Source organism: Platalea leucorodia (assembly GCF_965183815.1).
Source record: "Platalea leucorodia genome assembly, chromosome: 3".
NCBI classification, from domain to species: domain Eukaryota; kingdom Metazoa; phylum Chordata; class Aves; order Pelecaniformes; family Threskiornithidae; genus Platalea; species Platalea leucorodia.
The window spans coordinates 45,515,172-45,529,161 of record NC_138825.1 but is presented as its reverse complement, the minus strand read 5'-3'; the positions used below and the strand labels follow the sequence as shown (position 1 = coordinate 45,529,161).

General features: G+C 39.6%; 1 protein-coding gene across 1 annotated transcript in view; it reads left to right on the top strand.

Annotated features, from left to right (window-relative positions):
• KCNK1 (potassium two pore domain channel subfamily K member 1) overlaps positions 1 to 11,793 on the top strand; it is a gene marked incomplete at both ends in the record, with an annotated part of 34,332 nt that extends 22,539 nt beyond the window's left edge. Inside the window, 2 exons of the mRNA XM_082308035.1 lie at positions 8,229 to 8,624; positions 11,534 to 11,793. Of these exons, the coding sequence (XP_082164161.1) occupies positions 8,229 to 8,624; positions 11,534 to 11,793 (656 nt within the window). The remainder of the gene's footprint in view (positions 1 to 8,228; positions 8,625 to 11,533) is intronic.
• Positions 11,794 to 13,990: the final 2,197 nt, after the last annotated feature.

Here is a 13,990-nt window from a genome sequence, read left to right as displayed (position 1 = left end):
AAATAGTGTGGAAGTATCCCTTGTCTTCATACAAACATTTTCCCCAGTTTCATTCATCAACGTCCCCTTTTCCCAGCATCTGTGGATGCAGTTTCTAGCTTGGTTTCTTTGGGCAGGTGAAATATTGCTTCCTGTGCAGGAATGGATGTGGCAGACTTTATATGCTTTGCAAGATGTAAATGTTCTGACGTACAGCTGTTCCGGTAGGAATTGGTTTTGAAACTGGCTTTGAGCATAGAAGCCAATATATCCATGCCATTGGCTTGTTACTTGGGTTCAGATGTTGCTGACAGCCAGCAAATTACTCATACAACCTTATTACTAAACTGACTATGTTCAAAGCCATTTCAGCCTTTTTTGCTGCAGCAGGTGATGTTTGTGAACTGATTATATGAACCTGGTCCTTTCCAAGGCAACTCCAAACCTGGCTAGCAGGACATGGATTCAGAGGAATTAGTAGTCTTTGGCTTCAATAACTAATGGCAGCAAAGGACAGTCTCAGAAGGAATTGAAACCATGTACCATTAGTAGATACATGCAAATCAGTGTGTTGGAATTTTTTTTTTTTTTTGGAAGTTGTCCCTTGACACTAGAAATTGGCAAAGCAAAAAAATCACTTCTCTATTCTGAGAAGTGATTAGGTGAGAAATCGTTATGGAGAAGATCTAATCCTCATGGTTGATTTAATTGTTTAAATGTGTTTTTACTACTTTTATTCTAGTGAGGTTTGAGGTTTATATTATTATTGAAGGGAGCTGGAGTAGCACCATACTAAATCACCTCAGCTGGAAGTTTAAATCACCCTTACTGGTGCAGTGTGAGGATGAACCTAATGAGTGTTTTCTTTAGTGGCAAAACTGGTTTAAGAGGTTTCTGCCACACCCTTCATCACTTCCCTAATTATGCCAATGCAACTCTGAGGGCTGTGCTGTTAAGTTTTTATTAGTGAAATGATCTAGGTTTCAGACAAATCTCCTCCTCCTCACTTTCCCTTTCCCTCTTTTTTTTTTTTTTTCCTCTTTTAAACCCAGATAATTTCATCAATTCAGTTTACAGCACCTCTTCCTCCCTCCTTCAGTGCACACAAAACCAGTTCCATTAGCTCAACTGAGGAGGCAGCAAAATGTAACATCCAAATGGGTTTCCTCTGCTTAAAAATGCCTGTCATAGTGCAATTTTTCCTCCTCCTTTCTGCCATATAGGGTAGCTTATCTCAGCCTGGCTGGAAATCAAAGTTCTCAGGTTTGTTTAACAAAACTGTGTTGGTGAACTTGTAATTTTTACCTTTTTTTAACATATAACTCTGTTTTAATGTCTTGTTTTAATGGTATTGCTCGGTCTCAAATCTCTGAATAAGAGTTCTGTAAAGTCTTTTCTAGCAGCACAATGCTACTGTTTTGCACGCTTTTCACTGTGGACCAGTTTTCATGTCTGTTTACAGTCCTTTATATTCTTTTTTCTGTCTGTATTACAGGGAAGAAAGGCTTATGTGCAATGGTGTGCTAAAAGGCTGATTAACTACCTGTCTATCAGCCATCTTTAAAGCTGGTCCTTCCCAGTGCACACCCTATAGAAGCAGAAAAAGTAAAATACCTTTTCTGAAAGTATTTAATTCTGAGCAGATGCTTTGGCATGTGTAGATATGCTGCATAATACCATATCTTTTTTTATGATTTCTTTCATTCTGTATGAATGACCTTTTGCCTGCAAATGGCCCAGTCAGCTGCTGTACTTTACATCAACTTCCTAATCAGCTACTTCAATCATAATGTTGTTGGTTTGAACTCTGTAGGACAAGTTTCTGATCACTTTGGTTGCTGCTATGCTCTTCCTTGCAATAGAAAAAATACTTGAGACTTACTTGTGCTCTCTCTTACCACAGGGATCTACCATCGCCTGACATTTCCTTTTTATCTTAGAAGATAATAGACCAGTTATGAAGAAGGATGTATTTCACTGTTAAACATAGTGGAAAATGTCAAAGGTTTATAAAAATCACAGTGTAGAAATTATGTAAATATTATCATTGACCTTCATCATCATCATCATATTCCAGTGAGTCATGTTACGCTTGGGATGAATGAAAGATTTTTGCGTAACTTTAATACCTAGCACATGATTCACTTCACCTATTGGGGCATTTTGAGATTACGAGCAGACTTAAAGGGCTGACTTCTCTTCAGGGACACTGACTCAAACCAGCAAAGGGATAAGCACGCTTGTTTTGTTGTGCTACCACATTGGGGCTGGGCGTTATGACTCTGCCGTCTGAATGGGTGTGTTGGGGAGGACACTGGATGTGCTGAAGATAACCCCCTCCCCACCCTGGGAAGCTCAGTGGTGCCATATAGGGCTGGTGGTCTTGCAGCAGGTCACCTGGGGCCAGGGAGACCCACAGGAGCAGTGGCTTGACAAAACCTGTGGTAGGAAAGAGGGAGAAGAGCACCTGGAAGAAGACAACAGACAACACAAACCCATTGACCGTTTCATTCATGAGCGGAGAGAAGTGAGCTTTAATGCTGTGGATGGTGGTCCCCATTCATGTACCAGCCCATGACAGCAGTCGTGGACAGCCGATGCCCTGGGAGTGTAACACAGGGGCAAGAGAAAGAGCCAGTGCTGCAGCCTGCATGCAGACCTTCCAGGCTTCATCACCATTGCTTGGGAGAGGCTGTCTGGGGGAAACTTTCCGAGGGCTGTAGCACCTCTGTTTGCCTGTTGCTTGCCTCAGCTGATGTCAGATCCATTTACAACACTCAAACATCCGTCCTTCAGGGCAGACTCTGGGGACTTCTGTGTGGAAGTCCAGGCTGGGTTATCGCAACACAGAATTGCAGTACCTCTGCACTCTGGCACTGAATGCTCAATTCAGGGTCCTGAAAGACCTGTAAGAAGACCGCTGTTTCTTAGAAGACCAATTAATGAGCTACAGGAGGGACTGAACTCTGAAGAGACAAAGCAGCGATGATACAGAACTGCTTAGATTGGTCAAACCAGTATCTGAGAGGGATGAAAGGAGAAAACACCTGGTGCCAACAAGTGCCAGACTAACACAGGATGGAAGAGTAGTGTGCAATGCTCGTATGCAATGCTGGGTTTGACATGGGCTGTTACGAGTTGGACATTGTTGTAAGCTACCCAGAGACTCTGGAAAACAAAGTGTGATGCTATATAAAAATGGAGGGAGAAAATATATCTTAACTGGAATATAATGATCAATTCTGCGTATTTCTCTACAAAGGAATCTAACAGGAACAATTAGACACAGGTAAGACAGAAGAGAAAATAACTAAAAGAGGAGCATGCACAGGAGGGTTACAAACCATTGAAAAGTATAGAAAAGTCGTGACCAAACCTTTCTAAAAAGATACAAGAGCAACAGACCGACTTGAAAGACAGTAAATGGAAGAGTAAATATTTTATTGAACACATAATTGACCTGTATAACTCAAAGCACCAAGATCAATGTAAAAAGATTTAAGCATTTTAAATGATTTTTAAAAATAACCACTTTTGTAGACTATGATGACATTCAAAATTACATCAGAATAGATCAAGACATTTTTCTATATTTATGTAAACTTATAACAGTAGAAGTCCTCCAAGTCATAAGAGAGTAACTGACTTTTAAGAAAAAAATCCCCATATGTGAACAGAACTGAAGCTCAACTGTCTACATCTTGTGGGGTTTTGCTCTTTGTGTGATCTACCAAATATGGTCTATCTCAAGACACTGAGCGAGATGGAGCGTTGATCTCGCTTAATTTGGCAAATCCTGCTGGCCTTGCGTGCGTTTTATTCTGTGAGCTTTTTTGAAGGAATGGTGCCTCTAAGCTATGAATAGACAATAGAAGGGATTCTATGTGAGTAATATCCTTTTATCTCTGGTGTTACTTTGCTTCTGAGTTCGGGCATGTTAACAGAGGGTTTGGTTTTTCAAAGGCCAATGCTTTTAAACAGGTGGTTGTTATCTGATATTTGCATTATACATGTGAAAACACAGCATTCAGTAAATCTTGTCTGTCTTCATAACCAGTAATACAGTTATCAGATATGCTACATGGGCAATTTAATTCTAGTCACCCATAGCAAATCTCCTTGATAGAATAAAGAAATGTCTTCATAAGTAGCCCCCTTTTTGTGAGCGTCCTTTTCTGATAACAAAAAGAATATCTTAGGATTGCAGTTGTAATGCTTCTGAACATGGTAGTTTCCACTGAAAAACGCAAATCAGCATACATTTTATTATCTATTTTTTATATAGAACTAGCATGGGCTAGGCACTTTATGGAGGGATTATAGAAGGGAATTTCCCTGAAGAGGTTACAGTACAAAGAAGCTACAAACAGGTGGAGGGGCAGAGATGGGAGGCAATAGAGCGCAGGTGTCTGAAATCAGACATGGAGTATCTACTGCCTCGGATCTGTAATTTCCTCTCTTTTAATGTATGGTTGTGTTGGGTTTTTTTTAATGACTTTTGTACAGGGATGACTAAGATTATAGGCATTGTTAGGAAAAGTCACATAGAAGCAATTTCATACTGGGAAAAAATGTGGATCTTTTTCCTCCCCCCTTGCCATAGCCTCATAAATTGTGACTGTTCTAGCTCAAGCTTTTCAATATAATCATTCCCAAGCAGTGAGTCTGTATCCTGAGTAGCAAGCAAACATTGATCACTCATCCATTGCTTTTGGAAGATGTCATCCTCTTACTGCTGCTGGTTGAGCAGAACATATATTCTCTCCTCAGTCTGAAACTGTAAACACTCTGTAGTATTATAGTTCCTGTCATCGTTAGCAGCTGAGGAGCAGATACACAACCCCTCAGCTGTCCCTTAAGTGATATGACAACCTTACCAGGATGGCAGAGCAGACCTTAGAAGGTAGCATCTGCTTCAGGCACCTCAACTAATTCTGTGAATTGGAAAAAATTCTGTAAGGGTTAACAGGCAGGCTACTCTGAGCACCCAGTTTAATATAACCTTGTTGCAAACTTTCCAGTAATAGTCTTTCTCATTCTACACTTTCCTCGGAGTCTGGGTGCATACTGTGTAGCACCTGGAAGGATAATTTCTGTCCTTCAGGAGGGATTATGAGTGAAGTATTGGAGAGGTAACAGAACCTCTGCTCACCAAGAAATGAGCTGATTGCTGCCTGGGTCAGCACAGAGGCTGGAATTAAATCACCATCAACCTGCTGTGTGCATAATGAACCGACAAATGTGTCAGAGATTTTTTTTTTTTTTTTTTTTGTATGCATGATACAGATGTTTGGGTTCAAATTAATGAAAGCTTGGATTAGTTGTACAGTGCAAACATGTTAAATTTAGGAACCTGGAGCTTGCAAGGGACTTTCCAGGTCTGCAAGCTCAACTTCTGCTTGTCATGTATAGCCTCATGATATTGCACTGTCCATAAAGTTACCGAGCTTCCTCAGGCTCCATTTTAAACATAGCTGGGTTCTTTCCCCAGTACTGAAAGTGGATGGCTGCTCAAAAAACTCTTCTCTGAAGCTTAAAAACCTTTTTCTGATTTCTAGACTAAATTTATTCACGCTACATCAAAGCTGTTTGTTTGTGTGGCAATCTTATTCTTCATCTAAAGCATTTCTTTTCCCTTGGTAGCACTTGTATGCTGATGCATTAACAGGGAGATACTATGTCGGTTTTCAGCCTCCATTCAGCTGTGCTGAGGAAGCCAACCACTTTTATCTTCCTCTCATAAAATAGTCTCTCTTCTCCTGATGGTTTCAGTAACCTTTCTCTGCTCTTCTTCCAGTGTGAATTCATTCTTTAAGTGTGGATATACAGAATGAGGTAGATTAGTCCAGATGAGGTCTCATCTGCATCTTACTCTAATGACACACCTCTAGTTTTGCTTTACTGAAGACACCTTGATGTGATAGAGCATTGCATTTGCCTTTTTTGTGTTTGTGTCACATGGGTCAGTTTTAGATACCCTGTGATCTACTCAGAACACACATCTTTCTTCTCTTCCAAACTTGGAGTTGATTGTCTGTCACAAAATGCTTTCAGGAAAACTAAGCAACTGGGGCTGGTCCTCATATGGATGTGAGATAGGGAAAGATAGAAAACAGAGTAGGAGAAAGTGGTTACTTCTTGAAGTAGGGGAATGTCACAAGGGTTGTTCCTTGGAGGCCTGTGTTGTGAACAGCTTGTGCTGTTCAACGTATTCACAAATGACCTGGAAGAGGGAGGTAACAAAGTTTGCTAAAGACACAAAATTATTTAAGGCAGTAAGGATGATGGAAGAGCCACAGGGCAACTGGGCAGTAAAATGGCACGTGAAAATGAGTGCAGATAAAATGTTAGGTCATGCACACAGCAAAACCAGTCATAGTTTCACATATGAAGTGATGGGATCTGTACTTGTGGATCCCCGGATCTTGCTGGAGGGGCAAGATCCTGGAGTTCCGATAGACAGGGCCAAGAAAGGGTCAGCTCAGTGGTAGTCAGAAACACCAGTCAGACGTCCAGCGTTATTAGGGACGGAGTAGAACACAGGGTGAAAAACCTTCTCTGCAACTTCATAAATCTGATTCAGCTGTGTCTGGCGTGCTCTGTGCAGTTCCGGTTCTCTTATCTCAAAGCGGATAAAGCAAACAGAAGGTGAGCAAGAAAAAAAGCCATTAATTAATACGATTTTCTGGGATTCAAAAGATTGAGCTTGGGTAAATTATTCATAATGTCATTAAAATTCAGATACAACTGAAGTTTCCTGTCAGGTTAGCTAACATGGAGAAACTACACCTCATGCGTTTCTTCTCTAAGACTTTGTAGGTTGTAACGATAAGACGTTTTGCCCGTCTTTCATTGTCTGGAAGTGTCTCTATGCATCTGAAATAAAAAGAACATTTCCTTTTCTTACTCTGCTGGAAAACTTAAAAGAGCAATGCTTCTATTATTAAATTCATTAACGTAGAGGGGAAATCTCTTGTGTTCATATAAAACCTTAAGGGGCTTGCAGAGCAGCCAGTGTCACAGGGGAGCAGGCAGGGGGTTCCCAGGAGCCCTCAGGGAATGTCTGCCCAGTCCAGTGCTGCACTGGGCAGACTGGGTGAGTGCAGAGTGAGCCCAGTTCAGAGATCAGAAGCAGCATAACCCTGTACGCACTCAGCTCTGCCTGGGCTCCTCAAGATAGCTAGTTGCAGTAGCTCTGGAAAATGCCTCGTTGTGCAGCAGTAACGTAACCCAAATGAACTGGCAGATTTGGGGCTGCAGAATTACTAGGGCCTGTCTGCACTTGCTTGGTTTGATATCAGCGTAAAGACTGCCCAAACTAGATTTCAAGAGATTTCCTCTTCCTTGCTGCAATGAAAACAAAATACTCATTTTTTAGTTGGCAAACAGAAGAAAGCATTCCTGGTTTACGCTGGATTTACTGTTCTTTTCTGTGCCTGTGATTTACATTTAGAACCAGGCTGTCTGGCAGAGTGTGCTTTGGCAGCATAGCTGCTTGCGCTAGGTACAAGTGTAATTGCACACATTTGTGGAATTGAGATCGCTGGCCATGATCAGCCTGTACACCAGTGGATACATTCCTGCACTCTGAACAGATCGCTATTGATGCTTCTAGTGTGTAAATGACTAGGTAAAAATCCAGCGACAGTGGTTAGATCCCAGGAGTTCTGCTGTGAAAATGGTTGTTCTGTTTTTAGATATCTTTGTTGGATTATCATCTAAACACCTTGAGGAAGTATGGAAGTATATAGCATGGAATGCTGATTATAATACTTCTATGTAATTTAAATGATTCCCACAAAAGGTCTTAGAGTGTTTTACTATAAAGTAGATGTAGGAACATTTTTCTGCAGTATGGATTATTCTGCTTGACAAGGTAGGTAAAAGAAGTTACATCACTTTTTAAAACTAAACAAAAAGGTCAGTAGGAAAACCCAGAATAAAACACAGGTTTCCTGGCATAGGTTCCAACTCCTGACTAGGCATCATTTCCTTCTGCAAAATAAACATTTATAGAATTATGTTCACAATTTTGAAATATACAATTTTTTTTTTTATTTTTACTTGCTTATTGCTAGTACTTAGGCTTTGTTTGCCTGCTTAAGACAGACCTTTGTCAAGAATAGCAGAATTCAGAATTAGCAATAGTGAAGTGGTCTTTTTTTCCCCTCACACAATATAGCCAATATCAAATTGGTATGTGAGCTCCCAGCTTTAGCTCAACCTGTGCCTCCTGTGCTTTGTTCCAGGTTATGGACACACAGTGCCTTTATCTGATGGAGGAAAGGCCTTCTGCATCATCTACTCAGCCATCGGGATCCCATTTACACTGCTTTTCCTGACAGCAGTGGTACAGCGCGTCATTATATATGTCACCAGGCGGCCTGTACTGTATTTCCACATTCGCTGGGGCTTCTCCAAGCAGGTTGTTGCAATCATCCACGCTATAGTCCTTGGGTTCATCACTGTCTCGTGCTTCTTCTTAATCCCAGCAGCAATATTTTCTGTTCTGGAAGACAACTGGAATTTTTTGGAATCTTTTTACTTTTGTTTCATTTCGCTGAGCACCATTGGCCTCGGAGACTATGTGCCAGGAGAAGGCTACAATCAAAAATTCCGAGAGCTGTATAAAATTGGAATTACATGTAAGTATCAAAGTAACCAGTTAAATAAAAGGCGTTTGATTTAAAAAAAAAAAAAAAAAAAAAAGTCAGACTTTTCCTCTCCATTCTGTGGATGGTGATTGTTTTGTGAACTGTCAGCTAGCAAACTGGGCATTGTAGGTAGCTGTGCAAAGAGGAGACCTTTAAATAAGGTCAATTTTCTTAGTTAAGAAAGAAGAAGCTAAAACCAGAATTCCATTGTGCTAAACTATAGCTACTTAGTCTACTATTAATAGCAGAAAAAAATGCTCACATTACTGTTATGAAAATGGTTATGAGCATCTTGGGCTAAGATTTCCGTGCACCACAGAGATGGGAGGATGATCCTTGTAACCTAAGGTCATCTCATCAGGTGAGATGACAGGTGGACAGAGAGGAGTCGAGGAGCAAGGGGAAATGAGGCAGAATAGCAAAGTTTCTGACTCCAGTTGTAATAGAAGGTAGCTGAAGCTGGCACTGGTACGTACCAGACAAGTAGACTGAGATGATAGCAAAGCAAGACCACAAATGTTAAATTTGAATTGTTTAATTATATTTGACACAGAAGAGAGGCACAGTGATCAGTGATTTGATCAAAGTAGAGCTAAGAAGATTGTCTTTGTGTTGGCATACTGAATGAATGTATGCTCAGGGCAATACTCTCCAGTGAGAGTGTTTTGAAGCATCCCAGTTTCTGATATGGCTTCAGTCTGCACAGTCCTGGGTCATCAGATGCACCAGTTAAAAGATATGAACAGCCAAAACAAACTTTTCCTGTCAGGTCCATTTCTTAGGCAGGTACGCATTTGTCTGTGCTCCTGTGCATGATCCAGCAATCCTAATGTAGGCAAAGCATCCATTAACTTGACTTTGCGTTTTACCTAAAGAAAGATTGGGCCTTGAATTTTCATTCCTTGAAGCAGAGCCTTGAACTAGCCAACAGAACACTTTATTTTATTCTCCTGCCAGGCCTGTTGTCATTGCAGGAGATTTCCCCCTCTATGCATCATGTTTATTTTACCAGCAGTAGCTTTTAATTATTACCCTGCTGATCTGCAGAGTTGATTTGGGGATGCTACATGAAGTGAATGGAGAAAGTCACCTATAGTAAAGGCCTTGTAAAAACTAGCTGTTTTGAAAACTCAAAATCAGAAGAAAACATTATGTCTGAGATTATCCTTTTTCAATCTTTAGAACACTTAAGAAATAAATTGCAGGAAATACTAAAATGAAAAAGTAGCTTTTAGGCAAAGTTATGGCCTTAGAATATTTAATTTCAACAGTTTTTAAGGTCATAACTTTTAAATTATTATCTTTCCTTTCATGTGAACAATTCAAGGAACCAAACAGGATGTATAAAATGTTTTCTTGGTGAAAGCTAAATTTTCTTCAAGAAAGCTTTTGGAGTTCTGTATCAGAAAATGCTTAATGAGTGCTACAGGCTTTTCAAGAAATTTAGGAGAAGACAAGTCTTCTTCTAAATCAAGTGGTGATCAGCTGGACTGAGTTTCAGAGGCAATTACGAAATTCTCAGTGCAGATTTATAGATGCCTTTTAATTGGCGTGGCTTTGTCACTTCATCCTTGTGTTAATGCAGGTCTCCTATTTGATGTCATGAGATAAAGCTTAAAAACAATTCCTAAATTTTAGCTGTAGTGCTGATTTAGATCAGTACCTGGTATTGCAATATTGATTTAATGGTGCTCCTGGAAGGGAAAGGAGAGTGTTGTTGCCAGTGAATAATCTGTAACTACAGGTGAAATATTTATGCCTTTAGGTAACGGAACAGTGACCATATGTAGATTATAATAATTAATCTGTGTTGCTCTTTCAGCACATTTAATGTTCAGCCTTTGGATGAGCATGTTGTACTAATAATTATAAACCTAGCTCCTGCTTGATTTACTCCTTCAAATGATAAAATATTCAAGTAGTCATGCTGCTCATTAAATTATAATGATCAGTAGCAGGGATCTAATGAAACATTGAGATTAAGAAGTGCTCATTTTAACACCTTCCCTCAAATTCTAGATGCATATGTTTGGGGGGGGGGGGGGGAAGAGCACAGTGGGCTGCTAACCATACAAAGCTCCATTTCCAAAAGCCTCAGTCTATGAGAGCTGACTATTACCTTTAAAAATCAGAATTAGTACACCACCAAAGGCATCAGCAATATCATTTAAGTAATACCTCCAAGTTTGGATGGTTTATGTATGTTAGTAAAACATTGCAAATAATCTTCAAGGCGTCATCAGATATAGAAATTTTGTCAGATTTTTAAAATATCAGCAGTAATTTTACAGTAATTTTTCATTTTTATTTTATTGGTTTTTTACATGTTTCTAGTTGCTTTGTTTTTCCACTTATTTCAGGGTGTTGGATATCTTCTTAAAACTTTAAAGGAAAATATTTCAAAACTTGTCATGAAATATAAGTGATTTGTCCTGCTAAACTGGTGCAAACAACAAATAACCATAGTTAGCTGCCATATTTTTACTTGTGTTTGTAACATGTAGGAATATTAAGGGAAAAAAATCTTTTGAAGAGCACATAATCATGAAGGTCATAAGTAAGTGGGGGAGTGTGCATGGGGTAAATTTTAGTATTCTGTTCCATTTAATGCCTTTACATATTTTTCTCTTGTACGGTTGTAACAATTAAAGCTACTAGCGTTACTTTTTTTGATTATCTGGGGTCTTGTTGATTGTAGAATGAAAGAGGAGAAAAAAAGGATTTGACAGTCCAAAGTGGGTTACAGAGCTCTGAAACTGGGTCATAAAGAAAATTAACATACTATTCAGAGATGATGGGGTGGGAAAAGTTACAGGGATAAAACTGTTCCAGGCCCACTTAATTTGCTAATAATTAAAACACTTTTTTTTTTTTTTTTTTTTTTTTTTTTTTTTACCCAGGTTATCTGTTGCTGGGCCTTATCGCAATGTTGGTGGTTCTTGAGACTTTCTGTGAACTCCATGAGCTCAAAAAATTTAGGAAGTTGTTTTATGTGAAGAAGGACAAGGAAGAGGACCAAGTGCATATAATGGAACATGACCAGCTCTCCTTCTCTTCCATCTCAGACCAAGCAGCCTCCATGAAGGACGATCAGAAGGCAAATGAGCCTTTTGTGACTTCCCAGTCCCCAACTTCCAACGACAGCTCTCTAAACAATTAATACGGGGGTATCCATACCGTTGTTTTGGTGCATTTATGCTACTTACCATAAGAAATAGAATGCCTCATATTTTTTTTTTGAAAATATAAGAGCTGGAAGACTGTGCTACTTTAACAAGGATTCATCACTTCTGACATAGAAAAGACTTCTGGGAAAAATGTGGGAGCCACCCTGGGAATAGGGAATAAATGTAGGATGTGGCTGGGAACATTAGGCCATTTTGCTTGAGGGATAAGGAGTTGTGTGTACCACTTTCAGAGGTGTAAGAGAGAAAGGCTTGCACAAGCAACTTCATCCAACATCTTCAGGAGAGTAGGCCTTCACTGACATCCAACTCATTTAGTCGCACGCCCCATTTTGCAACTGGGTGACATAGCAAATTTTGGGATGTGCACTTCCGATTGTCAGAAGCGTCATCACAGACTAATCCAAACACACCAAATATCTTAATCTGGAAAACATTTCCAGAGCAATATCTGGAGGATCTGCTGGAGGCGGGGAGTATCTAGATCATCCCTCTATTACCCAGTAACTTGCAGGTGCAAATAATAATTCTAGGAATGAGAAAACAAAGGCTCTGGTCCCTCCTTTGCCCATGCCACTTACATTCAAATTTCCTACTTCCTTAAAAGGTCCCCTAAATCACATGAAAAATGTTGTTCTGAAGAGAGTGTGCCTTGAGTCTTCCACGCTGTTTGTCTTTGTATGAAATACTTTTGTAACTCTGAGAGGTAGCAAGACCAGTTCAAAGTGCTGGGTGAGATAGGGTAGTAAGGAAGGGAGACAGCTGCATTTCAGTCCCCTGTCCTCTGAAATGGGCAGGAGTGCATTTTTAGTTTTTAGCTATGTGGAATGCAATGAAAAAGAGCCAGCGTGTGCCACGATTGGCGGAGTCATGTGCTTATGGCACTCTCCAAGTAGATGGTTGAAATCTGTTCAGCAGAAGAAGGACTCAGTGCTCTTTCTTCCACAGTCCAACCCAGTGTGTGCTCTCTGCTGAGCTGATAGGTAAGTGGAGGAGAGAATTAGTGTCACCTTTGAACGTAGCCCCTTTTTCTTCTTTTGCTTTTCTAACTAGTACTCGGAGCACCTTAGAGGATAAGGGAATGTTTCGGGGCAAAACAATTTTTCAGTTTTTCATGTGGCAAGAAAAAAGGAAAAATGTCACATTTGGTTCGGATGGAACCGCAATTTTTTCCCCCTGGGAAAAGTCACTAAAAAGTCAAGATCTCGCTCAACTTCCGAAGCTGGAACCTCTTTGGCTGTAACCGGAGAGATGTTTTAGTCCAGCTACCAGTCACTGTGCTGAATGCAGGGACCTCGGAGTGAATTTCAGCAAGCAGGAGATGAGACTTAAGTGGTTGTAGTACTCTCTCTTCTGGCCTTAAGAATCTACGATATGGGAATCTTGATAATGCTTTGCAGTGAACAAAAGATCTGGAGCACAAATAGCCATATTAGGACAGCCTCCCACATAGGAATAGTGTAGAGGAGAGCCTTTTCCCTGCAGTGCAAGCATGCCAGATCGCCTGTAATTTGGCTTTTAGTGTTTAGAGCTGAATAATATTTTACTGTAAAAGAAAAAAAATGCAGTGTGTCTAGATTTAGCGCACATGGGAAAAATACTTGAAAGTAAATAACCCAAAATATACTGTGTTTGAGCTTAATTATAGCTAGCATCAAACAGATTTTATATCTTTACTGGAAAAACTTACTTTATGGTTGAATCAGCTGAAAGTCTTCAATTAAAATTTATATTTATAGAAATCCAGAGCTAAAGGTTTTGGTTGTTTTGGGTTTTATAGATTAGGTGAGAGCACACTGTGTTTGCATGTTCCCAGGAAAGTGGCTATTTTTATACTGCTTAAGTTAACACAGTTCTATTTATAATGAATGTTAACCAATATATATGTACATATATACATAAATGTATTTATATACTGTACATATATCATAAATCACCAGAGTTTAACAGACTTAGGAATGGCATTTTAGGTATTTTTTTTTTTCCCTAGGGTTCTCTTTATACAGTGAATAATTGAAAACTATGGCATTAAAATGACGCTGACATAAAATTAAGAGTACTGTACTATAAGAAACATTTATACTGTTTTTTTCAGTGGAATTTTATTGATTGTTTTCAGTACCTTAAAATTCAAGATTTCTTTTAATTTCAGTGTAACATTAAGCTCTAACG